General features: G+C 55.7%; 1 protein-coding gene across 3 annotated transcripts in view; it reads left to right on the top strand.

Moving 5' to 3' along the window:
* SDK2 (sidekick cell adhesion molecule 2) overlaps window positions 1–14,287 on the top strand; it is a 260,401-nt gene extending 246,114 nt beyond the window's left edge. For all 3 annotated transcript variants that reach the window (XM_027047945.2, XM_027047944.2, XM_053212749.1), the window contains 4 exons: window positions 1,046–1,186; window positions 1,458–1,596; window positions 4,028–4,154; window positions 13,891–14,287. In XM_027047945.2, the coding sequence (XP_026903746.2) occupies window positions 1,046–1,186; window positions 1,458–1,596; window positions 4,028–4,154; window positions 13,891–14,244 (761 nt within the window). In that variant the 3' untranslated portion in view covers window positions 14,245–14,287. The remainder of the gene's footprint in view (window positions 1–1,045; window positions 1,187–1,457; window positions 1,597–4,027; window positions 4,155–13,890) is intronic.
* The last annotated feature ends 7,974 nt before the right edge of the window (window positions 14,288–22,261 follow it).

The following is a 22,261-nucleotide window of genomic DNA, read 5'->3' as shown; positions in this document are numbered from 1 at the left end:
TCAGAAGTGGTTGGGTGCAAAAAAGCATGGTAGTGAGAGGGGCACCTGGATGGCTCAGTCGGTTAAGCGTCCCACTTCAGCTCAGGGCATGATCTCGTGGCTTGTGAGTTAGAGCCCTGCATCAGGCTCTGTGCTGACAGCTCAGAGCCTGGAGCCTGCTTCGAATTCTGTGTCTCCCTCTCTCTCTCTGCCCCTCCCCCACTCATGCCCGCATGCTCGCGCGCTTGCACGCGCTCGCTCTCTCTCTCTCTCTCTCTCTCTCTCTCTCTCCCTCTCTTAAAAATAAATAAACATAAAAAAAAGAAAAAGGCATGATACTGGGGGCTTTGAAAGAAGCAGAGCCCTGGCTGGAGGAAGCATTCTAAAGACCCACTCACATCCACCTTCCTGGTTCTCCCCTACTTTCTGCCACCAGAGAAAGATTGAGCCCTGCCCCCAGGGAGAAGCTCTCATAGGCCTACCACAGGCCAGACAGCTACTTTTCCAATACAGAGCTGGGTCTGCCTGCCAAGGTAGCCCTTAGGCCGTGGGTGGCAAGAGCGGGGGCGGGGGAAAGGAAAACTAGCAAGTGTATGGCCATTTCTCCCTCCTGTGTCCTCAGCAGACATCACTAATCAATCCCAGCACTCTCTCCCAGTGAGTCCAGAAACAAGCACATGACTGCTTTCCCCTCCTGTGTCCTCAGCAGACATCACTAATCAATCCCAGCTCTCTCTCCCAGTGAGTCCAGAAACAAGCACATGACTGCTTCCCCTCCTGTGTCCTCAGCAGACATCACTAATCAATACCAACACGAGCACTCTCTCCCAGTGAGTCCAGAAGCACCTCAGAACTAAAAGCATCCTTTGACCAACAACAGAAGAGAGCGGGTACCTGAGCTAAAACTGTCCCTGTCTACCGTGTCTTAGGGTCTCCCCCATGGAGACGGCATGCACCCGGCCTACTGAGAGCCAGGTGGTGGGGTCCTGGCTGGAGCGGGAGGTTTGGAGGCAGGAGGGGGCTGAGCACCCTGGACTTAACCCCCCCCCCCCAATCCGTGTCCCAGCTCAGAAAGCCAACCCGTTCTACGAGGAGTGGTGGTTCCTGGTGGTCATTGCCCTCGTCGGCCTCATCTTCATCTTGCTGCTGGTATTCGTGCTCATCATCCGGGGCCAGAGCAAGAAGTATGCCAAGAAGACCGACTCTGGTAAGCTGGCACCAAGCCCCGCTGGCTGGACGGGACTCCCGTGGGCCTGCCTCCCCTTGTGGCAAGGTTGAGGGGGCTGGGCATTCTCTCTCTCCTAGGGATGCACCTGCTCTGATGGGCGGGGCGGCCTGGGGCCCCTGCACGCAGTCTCCGTGGTATGGTTTAGTCTTCCCTCTAACAAGAGAGCCAGGCGGGAGAGGGGAGGCCACCGGTCTAAAGGGACGGCCCGAGTGACTCGATGCTGTCTCCCCCGCCCCCACTGCCCACCCAGGGAACAATGCCAAGTCTGGTGCCCTGGGCCATGGGGAGATGATGAGCTTGGATGAAAGCAGTTTCCCCGCCCTGGAACTCAACAACCGGAGGCTCTCCGTCAAGAACTCCTTCTGCCGGAAGAACGGCCTGTACACCAGGTAAAGGGATCTCTGCGTTGGGAGTCGGGGGGTGGCCGGAGGATGGAGGTTTGGGGGCCCGCAGTGCCCGGGGTGTGGAGGACTCTTGGGGAGGGCACAGGGCACGCAGGGCCCACTGGGCCTCCCTGTCCCGGAAATGGCATTCACGCTCAGGGGCCGGGAATGGTCAGCCGGGCCTGGGAGGCACATCCGGGATCTGGGGGCCAGAACCTAGTATGAGAGTGCAGTGGGGGAAACGCCACAAGGGGGTGGCAACAAAGGGTTTCTGCCAATGCCAGCGAAATGCAAAGGGCTTGTACAACTTCGCAAGCCAGCCACCTGCTGTTTGGAGCCAGCTGCTCCTGGCGGCAGGTCCAGAAGCCATGAGAGCTACTTTGCCCCAACAGTGAGGGGGACGCAGCACAGGTAGGTCTAGGCGGGCACACCTGAGCGGGAGGTACCGGGAGGCCCCTCGGTATTGCTCACGCCTTGCCCATCTCCTCCCAATTCTGGGAAGAAAGGGCACTCAGAGTGTGGACACCCTCTCCCCTGGTCCTTGCGCCTGCATCTTCTAGAACAATTTTCTCCTACTTACCCCACAAGTCCACGCTCCCAGCATCGCCCTCAAAGGGCGGCATCTGAAAACAGCCAACCAGGAAAGGTCCAGGCTGGCGGTGCACCCGGTTCCTGTTTCCTCCTGAATTCTCTCCAACCCTGGGTCCCCCTCCCCCCACCCCACTCCCCGTGGCAGGCTGGGCTGTGCACCTCCAAGGGCAAGGGCAGCTGCCGGGGCCCACCGGACCCTCACCTGATGTGATCTGGCCGTTTTATGCCCCCGGGAGCTAAGGAGAGATTGGGGGGCTGTGGCCCAGGAGCGCCTGTCTCTGGCCTCGGCCCTCTTAACATTCCCAGCCTGTCGGAGGTGCACGCCGGCCAGGCGCGCAGCTCACAAAGCTTCCCTCTGTCTGGTCCTGGAGGAAAGAGGCCATGTGTGTGTTCCTCGGGAGGACAGGGGGAGGGGCACGCAGGCCGGCGGGCCCGGCTCTCATCCCCCGCCAGATCTAGCTTTGCAAAGAAAGAGCCATTTGAGGCCGAGGTGGTGGGCCCGGCCTGTCCACCGCAGCCCCGCCAGGCTGGCTCCGGGGCTCTGCCACATGGAACAAGGGGGCGTTTCACAGACGGCCTGGCCTCGCCTGCTTCTCACGCCCCCAGAGTACACACACCGCGGCCCCTGCGTGCCCCCTACACTGCTGTGTGTACACAGAAGTCCTGTTTGCATCAAACCAGCCTCGGGCTCTGGGAGTCTGACCCAGCCCTGGTGACACTGTCGGCCCCCCCAACCTGCCTCCGCTCACCCTACTTGCGGCCAAGATCGTGTTAGCCCGGCACCCCGTTTCCTCCCCACTCCCGACGTCACATGTTTGCCCATCTCGTCTACATGAGACTGCAGCCAGTGCTGTTACTGTTTTATTTGTAAGTAGTTAAGGAGGCAGCTCCATTATTTGGAATAAAATCAGTGCAGATTTAGCACGAGAGGTTGGAGGTGGCAGGGAGGTTGCTTGTGACTTGTTCCCAGGCCGCGGGATTGTTCTCAGAAGAGCATTTCTGCAGCAAGGGCACTGCCGGCCCTTGGGGGGGAGCAGCTGGCGTTCAGAGCCACAGTTCCAGAACACCTGGGCAGATCTCGGGGCATGAGACCACCCCCGCTCCAAGGCCCTGAGGAAGCACAAACAGGGCAGAGTCACAAACGACCCCAGCCACCTGCTCGGCGCCCGGCCCACCGCCCTCACCCCCAGCTCAGGGGGCTCAGGAAAGCACGGCCCTTGCCTCCAGCCTCTGGGCGCCCATGGCGGGCGGGCTGCTCGGTGCCTCGTGCTGCGTGTTCGAACAGGTGAGGTAGAGCCAGGCCTGTAACTCAGCGGGCAGCGCACTTTCTCGAAGGCTGATTGTCAAAGGTGGAGCAGGACTTGGCGCCCGGAATTCATTTCTGGTCTCTGAGCAGATCTGGAGGGAAAAGGCTGTGGTTTCCCTTTTTCTCCTGACCCTTGGCGTTAACCCTCTGAAGCTCCCTTGGTGAGTTCAAGAGTGACGCGGGGAGCTGGTCTGCACAGGCACGCCGGCCTCACCTGGGATTCCGACTCGGGGGCCTCAGGGGGCTCTGCCGAGTGATCCCAGTGCCCCGAGGCCTTGAAACACAAGTGGAGGATCGAGTGGGGTGCTGCCCCTCCCCGTTTCCCTGAAGCTGGTTCAGGAGGTTGGTCCCAACTGAGCCTCTCCCACCCCTGGAGGGGCCCCCAGCCCAAGGCTCCGCTGTCCGAGGAGCAGACACAGCAACAGCGCAGGACAGACCCGTCGAGGGCTCCTGCCCTTGCCGGCCCCACCATGGCCTCTCCAGCCACAGCGGCAGCTCTGGGAAAGGCTGGCTCTCAGCGTCCCTTCCGCTCCCTCTTAGATCTCCTCCCCGGCCCAGCCCGGGCAGCCTCCACTACTCCGACGAGGACGTGACCAAGTACAACGACCTCATCCAGGCAGAGAGCAGCAGCCTGACCGAGAAGCCCTCAGAAATCTCCGACTCTCAGGTGAGAGGCAGGGGGGCCAGGCGCCCCGGAGAGGGGAGTGAAGCGGCCCCTTCTGAGAGTGCGGCCCGTCACATGGGCCTCCTTCCTCCTTTCCTTTCTGGAGCCGCAAAGACGGAGGAGGGGTCGTATGTGAACCAGCCGTCACCTCCCAAGCTCTGCTCAGAGTTTGCTCCAGGGCTGACGGGGCCCTATAACCTTGACTAGATGTGAGACCCCACCCCCACCCCCCGCCCCGCCAAGAACACAGTCCTCTAGAGTTTCCAGCATCTCCCCACATGCTCTGGCCTGCAAAGGATCTCGTGGAAGCAAGGGGAAGGAGCCCTGCATTGCCAGAGCCTGGAGAATGGCTGAATGTAGCTAGTTAGGGTCAGAATGAGCTCTAGAAACTGAGGGCCAGAAGCTCTGGAGCCCCGAGGCTGGGAAGCAGTACAGATTAGTGAGGCCTTAGGCTTTGGAGATTCAGGCCTGAGTTTCCATCCTGACTCTGCTGCCCGCCAGCCCGGGCATCCTGGGTTTGGTAGGTAACCTCTTTGGGCCTCAGTTTCTCCATCTGTTCTACAGGCAGGGATGCTAACGGGCGCTGTCATGAGGCTGTGGGACTGCTGAGGTTAAGGCACAGAGAAGCTTAGCACAGCACACATGGCAACTGTTCGATAAATGTCAGCTTTTATGTGAAGAAGGACATGGTGCCTCTGGGAGAGACACAGAGCTTGAGAGAGGCTGCCATTAGGTGGGCCACATGGGGACACTGTCCCAGACTATGGGGACAGGGGGGTTGAGTGCATTCCAATGAAGTTATGTCATGGCCTCCCACCCAGCCCTCTTGGCCTCGGCCAAGCCTGGTGGTTGCCCAGGGAGGGGCCAAGAAAGGCCACTGCATCCCACACCCTAGACCTTTATGCCCAGTCCTGGGAGAGGCCAAGGAAGAAGAGATGCCAGCAGGGAACAAGGCTGTCGGCCGGGTAGGTGGTGCCAGCATGCCCGGGTTCCGGTTGTGGGCCCAGTAGACCAAGGGCCTCTGGCTCACTGCTGTTTTGTTCAGCTCCAGGGTTACTGATGGGCTTGGCAGAGCAAACAAGGCTGGAGCTAACACCCCAGCTCTGAGCTGGCAGGGACAGAGACCCCAACTTAGCCTGGCTGACAGAGGAACTCACACAATTCAGGTTATGGCGTCTTGTTACAAGTATTTAACTTTCTGCGGCCATATGCATCCTGGGACTTGTGAGGCCGTGCTTCACTCAAGCATGATTCTTCTTTCTTTCTCCCCAAAATGGCAATGGGCATTTAGGCTCTAGGCACTCAAGGTAAAATTGAAAAAAATACAGCCCGTGAGGCTCTAACAGAAGGCCCCTTAAGCCACATTCCTGTCTCTGGAGAGCAAAGGCAGTGGCCAGCAGGGGGGACTCTCCTTCCTGCTTTGATCAGCCTCCTTCGTCCTTCTATAGAGGGCATCATTCATGCACACTCATTGGCTGGGCACTGACCTTTCAGGGAGGGAGCCCTCTGAGTGCAAAAGACATTGCCCAGATGTCTTCAGATGGCCCGGGGCCATCTCCTCAAGAGTTGGGAGGAGCCTCCCCCAGGATGCGGAGCTGGTCCCTAAGACCAGCCACCCACCCCCACCTCGAAGGAGTTGCTGAGAAAAGAAACCTTATCCAAAGACCATCCTACTTCCATCACGCCCACTCAAGGCGGGCCGAGTCCCTAGACTCCCCCACTTTGCCACTGGTGTCTTTTGTTCGACACAAGCCCACCGCCTGAATGCACTTTCCATAGCCATCTGGAACCAGTCACCTTCAGGGAGCACGTGCCCTGGAGAGGGGAGGCCTCCCGGTTCCAGAAGCCAGTTGTCACAGCAGAACACCCACGTTCCCTTTCAGGGGCAGCAGCGGACCACAGCCTGGGCCTAGAGCTCCGCCTGTGGTCTTTAGGGTGGTTTGGGGTTTGATCTGGAGCTCAGCAGGGTCAAGTTGAGTTTACTTATTCTGAAAGCAAAGTTCCATAGAGTCAGGGACTTGTGACCGTCCTGAGGTCTATTACCTCCCCGGTGCCCTTCTTGGCACATGGTGCATGGGCACTCTGCACACTGGTGTCAGGCATGAAAGGGTCATTGGAGAAGCTGGCCAAGCTAGTCCAGACCTAGTAGGCTAGCAAGAGAGAGACGCAAAGGTTCACAGTTGTAAAGCTGTTCCTTTTAGACCAAGGCCAGAAGCACACATTCAGAGCGATCCTTCAGAGTGACACTGATGGCCATGGCCACACCGCCTGGGGCTGCACCCATCATCCCATGTGCCTCACCACTTTGTAATCACAGCGAGCCTCCAAGCGGCCTTTGTGTCATCTTTTTTGTCCAGATGGGGAAACTGAGGCTCACAGAGCTCCGCTGAGTTGGCTCAGGCCCCACAGCCAGAAGGTGCAAACCCAGGATCCCAGCGCCCGAGTCACAGAGGCAGACCTTGCACACGGGCCTTCTGACGCAGAGCCCAGCTTGGCCCCCTGGCCCTACCCTGTCCCAAAGCTGGTGATATCACCCTTGTGGCAGACCCTCCTGGAAGGGCCTTCAGAACCAGCTGATGAGACACTCTTGAGAACAAATAACTGTGGATTTTCTTTAAACACAAACAACAACTCAAGCCTGTCTTCAAAGGATAAAGATACACGCTCAGAGGAGAGTGCTAGAGGCATTAAGGTGGTCCCCAGGACAGGTGCCCTCGCCACTTTGAACAGCGGATTGCTCAGGTGGTCATCCAGCCCCATCAGAGGGTGGCTTGGAATCGGAGACACTCATCTGAAAAGCAGCAGCACATAGTTGTGGCTGATGCATGGCCCCGGGCTGGAATCCGGCTCCTTCCCCTACTGACTCCGGGATGGGGGGGGGGGGGGCCTGCATGGCCCAGACCCACACAGCACGATGGTCCCCTTTCTGAAGGGCTGTTCTCAGGAGTACGTGACATGGGATGGAGTCGGGCCCCTGAAGAGCCAGGCTGGTCACGGGGGCCTTGGAAATGGTAGTCGGGATCATCTGGGTCTGTTTGCTCTGGAATGGTTCTTGAAAACCAGGCAGTTGGCTTTAGGGTCCACTGCAGGTAGTACAGGACCCAGGAGGCTGTCCCCAGAGCATTGGTATCTTCAGAGGTGCCAGGATCAGGAGGCCCCCGGGACTATTCAGCTATCAGTCGCTCACATCCCCCAGGCCCAGGGCGCCAGGACCGTTACGTGTGCCATTGTCAAAATGTTGAACTGTTTCCATACCTGTTGGGAAAGAACCACCACCCTGAGCCCCTACATGTCACCGAGAGAACCCCAAGCAGACTGTGACTCTGCCCCTACAGGCTCAGCAAACAGAGGACAGGGCCCTGCTTCAGCCAGAGGCCTTGCCTGGTTGCCTCTGGGGTCACATCAAACTTTGTGTCTTAACAGCTAAGGAGGCCTGATGTCCGCCCCCGCCCAGGGCAGAGAGGGCGACCCCGGGGGGGTTTGGCAGGGGGCACACGCTGACTTCTCCTCAACACTCAGTTCTTGAGCCTGTACTCCAGGGACAGAGAGGTGATGGAGACATGACCCTGCCTCCAAGGAGCTGCTCGTGGGCCGGAGGGGACAGACATGGACACAGAGCAGCTGGTCTCCCTCCGATGCCCTTGCTGAAAACATAAATAAGCAGATCTGATTACTACCCGCTCGCCTCTGTGAGATGCGGCTCAAGTACGAGCCAGTGTCTGCTGTGTAGAGCATCAGCCACCGCGACTTGCAACTTGGGGCTTCAGGCGGGTGCTCCCCAGTCCGCCCGCATGGGATGGCTTCTGGAGGGGCATCCTTGAGGGTCAGCAGGCACATGGGCCCCCCCGGCCCCGTTTCAACTGCTCTGGAGAATGAGGGCCTGACTTTTTGAAGTATACCCTTCCCCCTGCATCCTCTGAGAGTCACTTTTCCATATGCTGCCTGGTTTCTATTCCAAGTCAGACCACCCAAAAGTGACAACCCAAAATTGGCAGAAATCTGCCCGGCCCTCTCCCTGTGATAGGGTAATAAACAAAAGTCCGCGTTGCTTATAAACAAACGCGCATGACAAGATGTTAAGAAGTGGTTTAACGGGGCTGTGGGAAGACTGGGGCTGGGAGGGCTGTCCCCAGAGGGGTGTTGATGAAGGGGCTTCCAGGCTGGGGGTGGGAGGTGGGGGTGCAGGAAACAAAGGCTGAGGTTTGAAAACCCATAGCTTGTTTGATATAACTTCTGAAAACAAAGCATGGCTGCATTCCAATGTCATTTTCAAAATAAGAGCCCAAGTATGGGAGAAAAATTATATAGCACACAAGTAAATCTCAATGGAAAAGGAGTTCTCGGCCCAGGGCACGCCTCTTCTAATAAATACTCAGTCTTCCTGGGCAGCCCCAGGGAACCCATTGCAGTGAAATTAAGCCTGTGTGGAAAAGTAAGAAAACAGACAGGACAAATTAGGTTTTCTGTAACACTTTTGAGCACCCAGTCATTAATGGTGAATGTTTACGGAGCCCTTCCCGGTGGCCAAGAATGACTCTAGGGATTGTTCCAGAATGGCACACTTAACCTTCACAGCCCCCTGCAAAGCCTGGCGGGGTTATCTATTGCATGAGTCAGGGAGCCACCAGTGATGAAGCCAGGCCCACCTGAGACCTATTGTGTGCCACGCTGGGGTCGGGCCCTGTGTGGCCATCTTGTGGTTTGTCCTCCTCGGGACCCGTTCATTCCTTCCTTGCTGCATTTATTCAACAGCGAATTCCTCTGCACCCACTAAGCAGCACCAGGCACCGTTTCCATGTGGCAGCTATAGTGGTGAGCAGGACCGACTCTCAGGGACGTTGCATTAACTGCGTTATGATCCATTAGGGAAGACCACGTGCGTCGAATACTCACATGTTTTCACGTATTAAAATTTTACGGCGCCACGCCATAATTTTCAGGAGGAAAATGGGAAACAAAAGGCTTCCTGTCTCCTGGGGTGCTGCCCTCTGAGGTATCTTGGGGGAAGGTCCCATCCTCCTGGAGGTTCCCAGAGGGCTGCCTGGAGGAGGTGGCATTTCAGCTGGGCCTCAGAGTGCGAACGGGACTGGGTCATGCAGAGAAGGGAGGAGCCGTGCAGGTTTGCAGGTGTGCATTTGGCTGAGTGGTTCTGACAACCCCTCCCTCTGAGTGTCTCCGGTCTTTTATCAGTGTTCGCCTCTTGGGTTGGGCCGTGAGTCTACGAGATTCACTGGGGCCCATCTCCGGCTTCTCCGTAGCCTGACCCATACAGGCCCAGGAAGCCCAAGCTTGTGCCAAACTAGAAACACACTACGGGCAGGGCAGAGAGAGCCCGGAGGAAAGAGGCAACGCTACACGTGGGGCCCCTGTTTTGTGCCAAGTCCTGCACTGTGCACGTTCTCATTTCAAATCGAGTCGCCCCACCAGGCAAGTTGCAGGATTCCCAGTTAACAGCTGGGGACACTGAGGCTCAGAGGGGTCAAGTAGCTTGCCCGTAATCACAGAGCTTAGAAGTGTGGGCAATCCCCACTGCCTCAGGCCCCGCTGAGCTGACATTTTTAAAAAGACATTCCTGGGAGGGGTGCCTGGGTGGCTCAGTCTGTTGAGAATCTGACTCTTGATTTGGGCTCAGGTCATGATCTCACGGTTTGTGGGCTCAAGGCCCACATCGGGCTCTGTGCTGATAGGGCAGAGCCTGCTTGGGATTCTCTCTCTCTCTCTCTCTCTCTCTCTGCCTTCCACCACTTTCTCTCAGATAAATAAACATAAAAAGAAAGAAAGAAAGAAAGAAAGAAAGAAAGAAAGAAAGAAAGAAAGAAAGAAAGAAAGAAAGAGAAAGAAAGAAAAGAAGACAGAAAGAAAGAACAAGGACATTCCTGGGAGATTTCTAGCTGTTTTAGTACAAGAAGCCCAGATGCCTGACAAAATTGCGCCTCGTGGGGGCTTCTAGAGAGGGAGACACTCAGCACATTCCCCCACCTCTGATGTGCAGGAGAGGCCCCCTGGTTCCAGGGGAAGGGCGTCCAAGGGACTGATGTAGAGCTGGCCTCAGCCTAGACGGGTGCAGGGAGCCCCTGGGCGACGGCGACTCCAGCTTCCAGCCTCCAAAGGAGCCGCACAGGGGACCTCCTGTCACCTGGGGCAGCACAGTCCCACCAGACTTCAGGAGATTCAGCAAGATGAGGGCACCCTGCCTGGCCCCTACGTCCCTGTCGCTGTGCTGGCAACAGCGGGAGACCAAAAAGCTGTCCTCTGCCCCCCTCTCTTTTGTTGCCGGCTCTTCCCCGGGGCGTCCCTCCCGCCAACCCCCTCCCCGCGCCCCTCCGCTCCCCTCCGCAGGCCCGGTAATTGCTGATTGAGTGGCTTTGAGGAGCTGTTAAGAGGCCCGGAGCTGGAGCAGTCGCCTGATTGCCTGGCGGCCAGGCGGGACTGCCCATGAAAGGTCCCCTTTGTGCTGGGTCGGTTACTGGGAAGCTGCATTCAATTACGCGCGAGAGTTGAAAGCCCGAATGGGCGCCCTGGGTCCCCCCACCCTCGCTCGCTTTCTTCCCTTCTCACCCCATCCCCCTGCAGAAAAGAAACAGATGTTCCAGGAGAAGGAAGCGGGAGAGCAGCGCAAATGCAAAGGCCGCCTCCCTGGCTGCGGAGAGCTGGGGGCGGGGCGGGCGCGCCTCCAGCCCCCTGCACCTCCCCCACCCCCACCCCCGCTGCCGCTCTGGCTTCCGTCGCTTTTCCACCCCCGTCCGAATGCGGGATGCCGACCGTAATCATTAGCACGAATGGGCTCTGGGGTCTGGGCCCCCAGGAGGAGCAGAGAGGCCCATCCCCCCTAGTGATGCTTCACTTTGGGGGACGGGAGGTGAACATTCTTCTTCCTTGCCAGCCACCTGAGCATTGAGTCGGCCTCCACTACCCCTGCTCCTTCTGATCCCTCCTTGGGGGGGTGGGGGGGGCTTCCAGGCCTTCGCACCCAGACCCACCTGGCTGTCTCCCCAGTAACACCTTTTACAACATTCCATCATTTCACCCTGTGAGCTGCAGGCATCTCCCCATTTTACAGACAAGGATACCGAGGCTGAGAGAGGCCAAGTGATGCGTCCCAGACTTAACCTAGCTAGCTAGCGAGGAACAGAGTCGGTGATGGAGACTGGCTTCTGGGGCCGGCCAAAGTTCTAGAACCTCTACCAATGACACTACCAACTCTTCAAGCTAGTTGGTGGGGGCCCGGAGAGACCTGTCCCACAGAGAGAAGTGTGGGGTGCCCCCTTCCACCACCCAACACTTACAGACCCCTGCTGCTCCTGCACCAGGCCCCCCCCCTCCCCAGCCCCCTGCCTTGTGGCATCCACCATGGCTTGCTCAGACTTCTCCCGCCTCTGGGCGGCCTCCCTGCAGCCCCAGGCATCGGGTGCCCAGCCCTCAGCCTCCTCCCCACTCTTGGCATATGGAGCCCCTGTCTGTACTGCCCTTTTGTTCCCTCCTGGGCTGGCAGCTGGGCAGTAGGCAAAGAAAGGGGCTTGTATTGTGCTGCACTGCGTCATGGGGACACCGAGGGACTTTCCATTGTCTCTACTGCCAAGAGGACTGAGGTCCTGGGAGCCTGTGCAGGGTGGTGGTAAGGAGAGCATCTCTACGGAGGGATGAGGTGGAGGAGGGGTGGCGGCAGATGACGTAAATTTGCAGATGGACTAGGGTGTATGTCATGCCCACGGGGAGGTTAGAGGGGCTCTCATTCCCATCTTGTGACCTCCAGGCAGGAACGGGGTGGAGCATGTGTGGGCTTTGGAAAATCAGGCAGACCTGAGTCCCCCAGCGCATCGTCTCTTGGGGCAAACCCTCATCCTCTCTGCCTTGGTGTTCTCGGCACTTCCAGAGCAATAGCAGTGAGGAGGCCGAGGTGTGAGAGTTCAGTACAGTCTCCTGACGGAGCACCTGCTCCCGCGGCTGGCATCGCTATAGTTCTGTACATTCTAGCTCTTTCTCATGAAGGGGCTGGATGCCATACAGGACTTGGGGTTCCAGAGAGCAAGTGCACGTTGCGCCTCCCCATAGCTCAGATCCCTTGGGGCAAGGTCAACAACTCTCCGTTTGCTCTGACTGTAATGCGGGACACAGCTAGTCATCCCAGACTCATTGGTATTGGGTTCACTGGGTCTATTTGGTACAGCTTTACCCAAAGTATGTTGATAAAATTTACCGCCTCCATGTATTAGCTGGACAGGGACGCGGCGACCTGAGCGAGGCCTTCTGAGCCTCACTAAAATCAGAGCGCATCTCTTCCAGAGAGTTCTAAGCGTGTTCCCATCTGTCCTCTTCTTAGTTCTCAAAACATTGCTGGGAGCCTGGGGTGGGGGAGGGGCACATGATATTTTTAGCTCCACGATTCAGATCCGAACCAGGGAATGCTGTTTGACTTCGCAACCCGGCGTGACTCTTGGCTGATTCCCCCTCAGGCAGCTGGAGCTATGGTGAGGACACCAAAGTTATCGACAGTTTTAAGAAAAACTGAATATGTTGTATTTATCGGGGAAAGCTACAGGGTAATCATCGTATGAAATTCAGAGCTTTTGTTGATATTTTTCTCATGCTCATTTTATAAATGGATGTTGCTTTCATTCTGGATCACAACGTGGGTGAGCACCAGCGTCCTTTCAGTGCCCGGAGCCTCTCCAAGTCTGGCCCTGGCTTTGTCCCCAGTCACACAGTAAGTCAGAGGTAGACCGAGATTGGAACTCAGTACATCCTACATGAATAGCCGTGCTAAAATGTAGGCTTTGTTCCTATTCAGGTATGGCAAGGCCAGGAGATCAGGAGATGATTGTCCCGGGGAAAAAAATTATTATTCACAGTTCCCAAGAAGAGGGGACCCATCACACCATGCAGGGCCATTCAGGAAAGCACTAGGGTCCCCCGGAGGCAGAGAAAGCAGGGGGGACGCATGGGCAGGAGCCTTTATTATGGAAGCAGGCTTAGGTTAGTATGAATCAATTCAGTGGGCTCTGGGATACAGGGGCTGTCCCTAGTTGCCTGGTACCTGGCCCCTGGGGTGATTAGGAGCAGCGGTTGGTGATGAAAGGGCATTCGCTAGCTCCAAAAATTGACCAGCCCCAGGAGCCATAGCCCCTCCAGAATCAGCAAGGCCCCAGATGTCAAAGCATCAGAAATACAGAAAATGAAAAGGTATGATGAATTCAACCACCAAAACATGACATGCTAAGCAAAAGAAGCCGGCCACACAACAGGCGCGTTTTATAGGATCCCACCCGTAGGAAATGTCCGGAGTAGGTAGACCCACAGAGATAGAAAGTGGTTACCAGGAGTGGGGGCGGGGGAAGGAAGGGGGAACGACCGCCAGTGGGTACAGGGCAATGAAGATGTTTTGGAGCCGCGCGGAGTAATGCCCAACACTGTGAGTGTATGAAAAGCCACTGAATCTTACACTTTAAGACGGTTAACTTCATGTGCTATAAAGTTCCCTTCGATGAAAAAGAATTAGAACTCAGGTCTTCGATCCACATCGGGTCCCTTCAGGGCTGTGTGTGTCAACGCCACGATCTGCTCCCAAGGCAAGGAAGGTGGGCACATCCGGGCATTATGCCCCCTGGGCAGTGAGGGGGAGAGAGGTGGCCACAGTCCAGGCCTTGGGAGATTCAAACCAGGGCGCCTGGCGCCTTGCAGCCCTGGGCACACGGACCCGTCCCCGCGGGGCCCCTGACTCCCCGATTCTCTGTCCTCCCAGGGAAGTGACAGTGAGTACGAGGCCGACCCGACCCACCAGAAGGCCCACTCTTTCGTCAACCACTACATCAGCGACCCCACCTACTACAACTCGTGGCGGAGGCAGCAGAAGGGGATCTCGCGGGCCCAGGCGTACAGCTACACGGAGAGCGACTCGGGCGAGCCGGACCACACCACCATCGCCAACAGCAGCAGCGTCCAGCAGGGCGGCCTCTTCCGGCCCAAGGCCAGTCGGACCCCAACGCCCCAAAACCCCCCGAACCCCCCGAGTCAGCAGAGCACCCTCTACCGCCCCCCCAGCAGCCTCACCCCCGGCCCCCGGGCTCCTATAGCAGGATTTTCATCGTTTGTTTGACGTCGGAAGGGGGAAAAGAAAGAAAGAGCAAAACAAAACAAAACAGCACCAAACTCCCCATCCGCCCCTCCCCTCACTGCCTGCCAGAAAACAAAAACACCGAGAAACCAAGTCAACTTTTCACCTCCTGAGTTTATTTTTCCAGAGATTCCAGGGCCAGCAAAGACGGTGTTGAGAAGAAGAAAACCACCGGAGGAGGACATGTGTGTGTGTGTGTGTGGGGGGGGCCCACAGTTGGTCAGCTCCAGATTGTAGGGTTCCCTGGGCCTTTACGGACTTCGCAGAGTCGGGCTGCAGGGGACAGAGGGAGGGAGAGAAAGCTAAGGCCCGGAGAGCTGTAAGGCAGTGTGCTCAGGGGGAGAGAAGCTTCTGGAAGTCCTGACAGCTGCCTCTTCCGCCAGTGCGGGGGGGGCCCTGGGCCCACTGCTAGATGATGATGTGCAAGGCTGGGCGCCCTTGAGGGCAAAGCTCACCTTCTCTCCCCCCCCCCCCACACCCCTCCCAGCCCTCCCCCTGCATCGCTGACAGGCCTCTGGGGGTTCAATCCGTCCCCCTGGCCTGCTCCTCACGCTCCCCTCCCTTGTTCAACTTCTCCACCAAGCGTTTGGTTTATTTAGAAAAAGGAAAACAACTGAGGGGTGAGAGTCTGCCTAGCTAGTTCCTTGTTTCTTACATACGCTTTTTATTGTGACTCCAAGGAAGAGGGCCCCAGGGTGGGGAGAGGCCCCCACACCACCACTGAACCCGGCCGTTGCTTGACTTGAATTCACTTTCCTGAGCACAGACCAGGAGAGCTGAACCCGGGGAACAGGGTACAGGGCACTGACCGGGCATCGCTGGGATAATTGGGCATAATGCAGGAAGTCAAGAATGTAAGAAGGAAGCTTAACTTCCCTCTTCCTTCCAATTTAGGTACCACCAGCACCCTCCTTAAAGCAAGAGGGAAAGGAAGGCGCTTAGATAAGGAAGTTCAGCATGCACCAGCTGGGGAGCTAGGCAGGGGTGAGGGATGGCCATCTAGGCAGACACACCCCTGTCCCCGGACACACCCCTTCCTCCTGAGACGGGCACGTACACACAAGTCCCCCATGCACTTGCAAGGAGAAGGGTCTAAGGATCCTCTCCCAAGAGAAATCCCTTTGGGTCCTAGCCAGTCGGGACACTCACTTCCAGATGTGTGTCCCTGTCACTCTCAACCCAGAGCGATCCCCGTCTAAAGCACTCCCAGTCCCAAGCACAGGGGCACGGAAGCCCAGAGGAGTGGGCCAGGCCCCTGGTCTAGAGGCCAGAGCTCCCAGAATCTACGCTGTCTGCCCAGCACCTGGTTTACAAAGAGTCAAAGACCCAACCCCAGGGTATGTGTTCCAGGCCGGCCTCAGCCTAGCCAGGGCTCGGAGCAAGGAGGGGCCCCATCCAAACTTCACACAGCTCCCAAGATGCACAGCCAGGCCGGCCAGGAGGAGCAGGTCAGATGGGACCAAGGACAAGAATAGCTGACAGGAAGCAAAGCTTTTACACACACACAATCTGCTCTAAGGAATGTTCTTTTAAAAAGCCACTTCTAGTGGCCTGAATCTTCCTTTCAGCCCCAGGATGTAGGGATTGAGGGAGGAACCGTTCTGTCGAATTCCCCGAGTGCCCCCAGCTGGCCCAGCCGCGTGCTTTTGGGTGGGCAGCAGCCTCTGGGAGAGGAGGTGGTCCGGCAGGAAGACACCGGGTGCGGCGTGGGGCCCCCTTAGTGGGCCCAATGCAGGCCCCATCTTGGGGGTGAGGAAAACAGAGGAGGTCTGAAAGGGGGATTTGGGAAGCAAGCCAAGAAAAGCGAGGCTCTGCACCTGGCCCCACGGGCCCCCCACTCAGGGGAGGGGGATGGGAGCAGGGCCAGGGGCCTGAGGGGATGACATACCTCCCAGACCCTCGGGAGCGCTGGCAGGTGTCTCCGCAGATGGGGCCCAGACACCGGCTTCTCCACCGGGGTGTCTTGGGAGGGAAGCACCCCCACGAGGACACAGGCCTGAGGTCTGCCCTGTACACATCTGGTGTCTCCATGGCAACACATCCGCAGCCACCCGCCTGTGATCTCCCCGCGCTGCCTCCTTTTCATCTCATCTTTTTTTAACAACCTCATCCCTTTCCTTATCTGCTGTGCGTTTAGCCATTTGCGGAAGTTCCCAGTTTGCAGTAGGGAATTCATGTAGCCCAGCCCAGTGAGGACTCTGGGAGTGGGGTGGGGTGGGGGGAGGAGCAGGACGCGTGAAGCCGTGTGTGTGCGTGTGTGTGCGCGAGGCCAGATTTCCTTTGCCTTTCACAGACTGCCTAGTGCACCGAGATGTGCGCCCTCCCCCTCCCCACGCACTCACTCACCCCCACGCCGACACACCCACGCACACTTAGCACAGGGCCGTGCACGCCTGGGCTCACGCACATGCGCACACAGATATGCACGGATGTGTGTTCGCAAACAGGCTTGTGATTCCTTCTGGTAGCTCGTCTGTCCTTTGTGAGGCACAGGCAGCCGGGGTCACTCCCGCTCGAACGTGGGAGCCTGAGAGGGCACTGGCGAGGACACTGTGTGAGCCGGAAGGCAGGCTGTGCCCAACGTGCAAATCCAGCCCTGAGTTCATATCCACCCACCCAAAATGTTGTCCCACTGCCCCATCCACATCTGGAAGCCCAGGTCTCCACGACAGAACTCTAGATTTCTCAGAGGACACCTCTGCCCTCATTTACATATCTGCCGGGGCAGTGGAGGCTCCCGACCCCTGACCAGACACCCGGTCGCATTAGGATGTGCCGGGCACTGCCCGTAGGTAACAGGGAACCTCCCCGACCTCTGGGCTCCTGGGCGGACGATGCCAGGGCCCCTGTCTCTGTGACCACCTGAAGCAGGTTGACACAAGGACACCTCTGTGTCCTCTGGCTCTGCCTCGTCATGCCCTCGGGAAATCTGGTGTTGCACCCAGCAGCCCACGCTGGGCACACCAGCACTGCCCTTCCCCCTCGTGGCCACGCCCCCTGCGTGCACACCAGCTCCTTGCCCAGACTGCCAAGATGAACCAAAAAGCTGCTCGGCTTCCAGAGCGCCTTTCTCCCAGGGCCCCAGGGGGTTTGCAAACCCAGGCCGCCCGTTCTGTCCCCTCACCTGACACTGCCCCAATTCAGAGGAAGCACGGACACTTCCAGCTGCCCCGCCCAGAGCACGCTGTCTCGAGGCCTTCTGTCTTTGCCCACACCTCCCTGGGCAGAGCGTTCAAAGGTGCCAGAGCCTCCCAGAGCCCACTCTGGGCAGGGGCTTCCTTCCCCTCCCCGTGGTGCACGTGGTGTGAGGGGCTGGAGGACAGGAGCGGGGAGGGGGACCCGCCCCCAGCAGCAGCCACCTGATCTGAGTGCCTCTGTATGGTCCTGCCCAGTGGCAACCTTGGCCGCCACCCGGAGCACAGATGCCCTCCTGGGACCACCCCCCTTCTCTTTGTTTCCGTAAGAATAACCAAAAGCATTTAAACGTGTTACCTTTCTTTACACATGCAGACTCCAGAAACAAAAACCAACACAAATCTTTATTTTTTTGATTTAAAAGATATAATGAACTGTGGGGAGAATATTCATCGTGGCAGGTGTCTATCTGTAAGAAAAAATATAGATCTATATGTCATATAGCTTGTTAGCAGGTTTATTTTTTAAATGAAAGGTAAAAAAAGAAATTGATTTGAAATGTATACCACGAGACGTCCCATAGCCTGTCAAACTTGTTGGTATTTTATAAATAAACTTTTTTTTTTTGGAGTTCTGAAGCAACATTTATTCTTCTCCTTCTGGGAAAGTAACTGGGGACCCCTACCTGCATATCATGCTCAAACGATAGTGCGGGCTTTTGTTTCTTTTACACCTTTAGGATAATAGCCACTCGGATTGTACCGGATTAGAGGCCAAATGATAATGATTGATGATGCTGGCAATGACAATCGCTAACATTTGTGTGGCGTTTACGCCCTGCGAGACACTGCTGTTATCACTTTCCACTGATGAACTCAGGGAATGCTCATGACAACACCTTCAGCAGAGAAGCCGGATCAGGGAGAATTTAAGGGGCTTGCTTGCCCTTGAGAATTGGAAATGCCGGAGTTTGCACTAACGCAGTCTGGCTCTAGAGACACGTGCTGCCTCTGTGTTATTTTAAGGCAAGTTCCTTACCCGTGTTCATTTATTTTTATTTATGTATTTTTTACTGTCAATTTAGAGCGAGAGTGTGTGTGTGAGACGGGGGAGGGACGGAGAGAGAGGGAGGCAGAGGATCCGAAGTGGGCTCCATACGGACAGGCAGAGAGCCCCATGCAGGGCTCGAACTCACGAACCTCAAGATCATGACGATCGTGACCTGAGTGGAAGTCAGACGCTTAACCACCGGAGCCACCCAGGTGCCCGCCCCCCACGCCCACCCCGTGTTCATTTTAATTCCTACCCAGCCACACCCCAGACGCTAAGGTTGGTGTAGTAAGAGCCACTGTGGTGCTTAGTGTAACTAACCTAGTCGATGCACCCAGGTCTTAAGTGAGGGCTTGAATCGTTGCATTTATGCATGTGGTGCCATTGACATGATACCACATTTCTGTCACATACATTGAGTCAAACAGGAGAAAGAGAACGAAGGAAAAATGATTTTAATTGTGTAACGCCACCAGATGAATACACTTACTTAAATAGTCTACGTTGCTGTATAACGTACATCAGACATTCGTGCAAGAGGCTGCTCAGCACAATTAAAGCAGGGAACTTAAAATATACAAAAATATACTCTTAGACACTTCATTTTTACTTAAAACACAAATGCAAATTCATTCACCAATCTGTTAATGTTGGGCCATAGCGTTTTGCTTTTTCTCAGCATGCTCTCCGTGTATACAGCTCCCTGTTGTCTTTCTTCCATGAATCACAGCCATCGTGCATGGGCAGCGAATTCTAGTCTGTTTCTTTAAAGTAAAGCAAAAGGGGGCACCTGGGTGGCTCAGTCAATTAAGCGTCCAACCCTTGATTTCAGCTTGGGTCAAGATCTCGCAGTTGGTGAGTTTGAGCCCCGCACGGGGCTCTGCACTGACAGTGCGGAGCCTGCCTGAGATTCTCATTCTCTCTCTCTCTCTCTCTCTCTCTCTCTCTCTCTCTCTCTCTGCTGTAACACACCCTTTTATTTTTGCCACTTTTCTTTTATCAAAGCACTCGGTGCAATTTTCAAAGAAATCACTGCTCTTTTGCACTCTTAGCCATTACATCATATTTAATTAAATTGTGGAATTACGGGGCGCCTGGATGGCTCAGCTGGTTAAGCGTCCGACTTCGGCTCAGGTCATGATCTTATGGTTTGTGAGTTTGAGCCCCACATCGGGCTTGTGCTGACAGCTCAGAGCCTGGAGCCTCCTTCGGATTCTGTGTCTCCCTCTCTTTCTGCCCCTCCCCCACTCACACCCTGTCTCTCTCTGTCTCTCAAAAATTAACAAATGAAAAAAAAATGTAATTAAAAAAAATTTTTAAATAAATTATGGAATGACTATAAAAAGTACAACTGGCACAAACAAGTCTGGGAACAGTGACAATTGATTCGTCATAAACATGCAACTTGATTCGGTAGCAGCAGAAACATATGGGCATCACAGAGAGCAGCCCCTTATTAGCCTTCAGAACCCTGGGGACTGTGGGCACCTTCATGTTTTGCAGAGAAAATATATGGAATCCATTAACATGGCTGGTTGGTTAAGTGGAAGTCAAGTGAGAGAGCTTCCGTGTATAGGACAGCACAAACCATGCACACTGAACTTTATGACCAATTTTCAGGGTGATTAAGGGATTTTCAAAGGTAATTTGGACTACATATAATCTTTACCTTAATAAATGTGGACCCCAGCCCCCACATTAGATACAACTCCACTAATGAGGATGTTTGGGTAGAGGGTGATAATATGGAAGGCATTCTACAAACTGGAGTCTGATTTGAAAGGAAGGGCTTTGAACCACAAAAGGCATATCCTTCCTGGTGGCATGTTTATTCTAGACCCAGGAGATGTCTCATTGAAATCTTTAATTCCAAAATTCTTCCTCATTCATTTTTTTTTATGATTTTTTTCTTTTTTTTTTTTTATTTTTGAGAGAGATAAGTGTGAGTGGGGAAGGGGCAGAGAGAAAGAGGGAGACACAGTATCTGAAGCAGGCTCCAGGCTCCGAGCTGTGAGCCGTCAGCACAGACATGGGGCTTGAACCCATGAGCTGGGAGATCATGACCTGACCCAAAGTCGGCCACTTAACCAACTGAGTCACCAGAGTGCCCCATTCCTCATTCATTTCTAATCCCAGACTAGCTTCTCCCCAACTGTAGCTGGTGAGTGGGGAATTTGGCTGTCTCCAGCCCCATTATCAAAAACGATGCCTCCCCCCCAACCCCCGCTCAAAAAACGAGAGAGGCAAATCTGGTAAGAAGAAAGGAAGGAGGGGAAGGGAAGGTGTTTTCCAAAGCCAAGGAGACACGGTGTGAGGCCACATACTGGCTTAGATTATACATAGTTCTCCTTTCTCCTGAGAAAAGATCATCTCACCTGGAAAATGTCAGAACTCAGTGGAGTTTCTTTTCTTGAAGCTCCCAGAGTGACTAAATGGGAAAAGCACTTGGGTTGGGGAGGTTAGCTAAAGAGAGCGCGGCGTTGGCAGACCTGGGTTCCCAGAAACTTCAGCTTAAACTTGAACTTGAGCTCAACCTTTATCAGCTTCCACGACCTCATCCGTGGAAGGGGTGCAACTTCTGCCTCTTCCAACATCAGACTCCTCGAATGAAGTGTAGGGAAACGACCCATCGGACAGGTGCTCTCCGGAGATGTCCCTCGCCCCCAGCCAGCCCCTATCCCAGTTTCTCTCTCCAGAACTCTCAGAGCTACAAGTTTTTCGACTTCCTGACCTGACTGAGGACGAACTTTGGCAATGGGGCTTGGCTGCAGTCAACAGGTGCAGAATGCAGCTGATCTCTTTCTAGTTTCTAGCATCCTAGTTTCTGGAAGGGAAGAGGCACTGAAGCAGCAGGCTCCCGAGGCTATGGGTTGTGAAGGGTGTTCTGTTAAGGTGCGGTGCAGGAAGTTAAGGGGGAGATGAGACTCGGGTGGCCTGAGGAATCCGCTCTGGGTCGACTCCAGCACACCCAAGACGGGCTGCCCCCACCACTACCTTGTGGTTCCCAGCACCTGCTGCACCCACCCTTCTCGAATGCCGGCCCCGATGGGCTCAAGGAAATCCAGGAGACCCTGTCACTTCCCACTAAGGGGCTGTTGGGGCTCAGAAGCCAAAAGTGACACAGGGATGGAAACAGAAATAGCTAGTGTTTGGCTCCCTCCCCTCCCAACATTGACCATCCAAGCCAACCAGGCCCTTTGGGTTGGGGTTTTATTGCCACTCAGGCAGAGCTTCAGCCAGGGCGGGGTGACCCCAGATGACACTGGGGTCAAAGCCCAAAGAACACCAGCCGTTGCCCTGGAGGGATGCAGTGACACCCCCAGCTTGATCCCTCCGGAATCTGCTGCCCCGGAGCTGGGCTGCGTGGATATGGGCCCAGTCTAGTGCCAACCCAACTCTGCACTGAACAGGAAGGTTCCTCCTCTTGACCTTCATTACACATGGGGTTGCAGGGCTCTGGGGGTGGGCTGGCTGCACCTCCCCTCTGCTCCAACTGCCCTCAGCAGCATGGCTTTGAGGGGTTGGGAGCAGCTCCTATGGGGCCCAGATGCAGTGGCTGATGAACAGGCTCCTGCTTTACACCTATTGTCCCTGATGTGATTATTAGCAATGCTCCCTCTCATTTTGTTTCTTTTTTTAAATGTTTCTTTATTTTGACAGAGAGAGAGAGAGAGCAAGAATCCCAAGCAGGCTCCTCATTGTCAGTGCACAGCCCCACGTGGGGCTCCGCCCCATGAACAGTGAGATCGTGACCTGAGCCAAAATCAAGAGTCAGACACTTAACCGACTTCCCTCTCACTTTGTTTCCTAATCA

Source organism: Acinonyx jubatus, chromosome E1 (assembly GCF_027475565.1).
Source record: "Acinonyx jubatus isolate Ajub_Pintada_27869175 chromosome E1, VMU_Ajub_asm_v1.0, whole genome shotgun sequence".
In the NCBI taxonomy this organism is placed as follows: Eukaryota; Metazoa; Chordata; class Mammalia; order Carnivora; family Felidae; genus Acinonyx; species Acinonyx jubatus.
The sequence above is the reverse complement of the archived record's forward strand: the minus strand, read 5'-3'. Positions and strand labels throughout refer to the sequence as shown.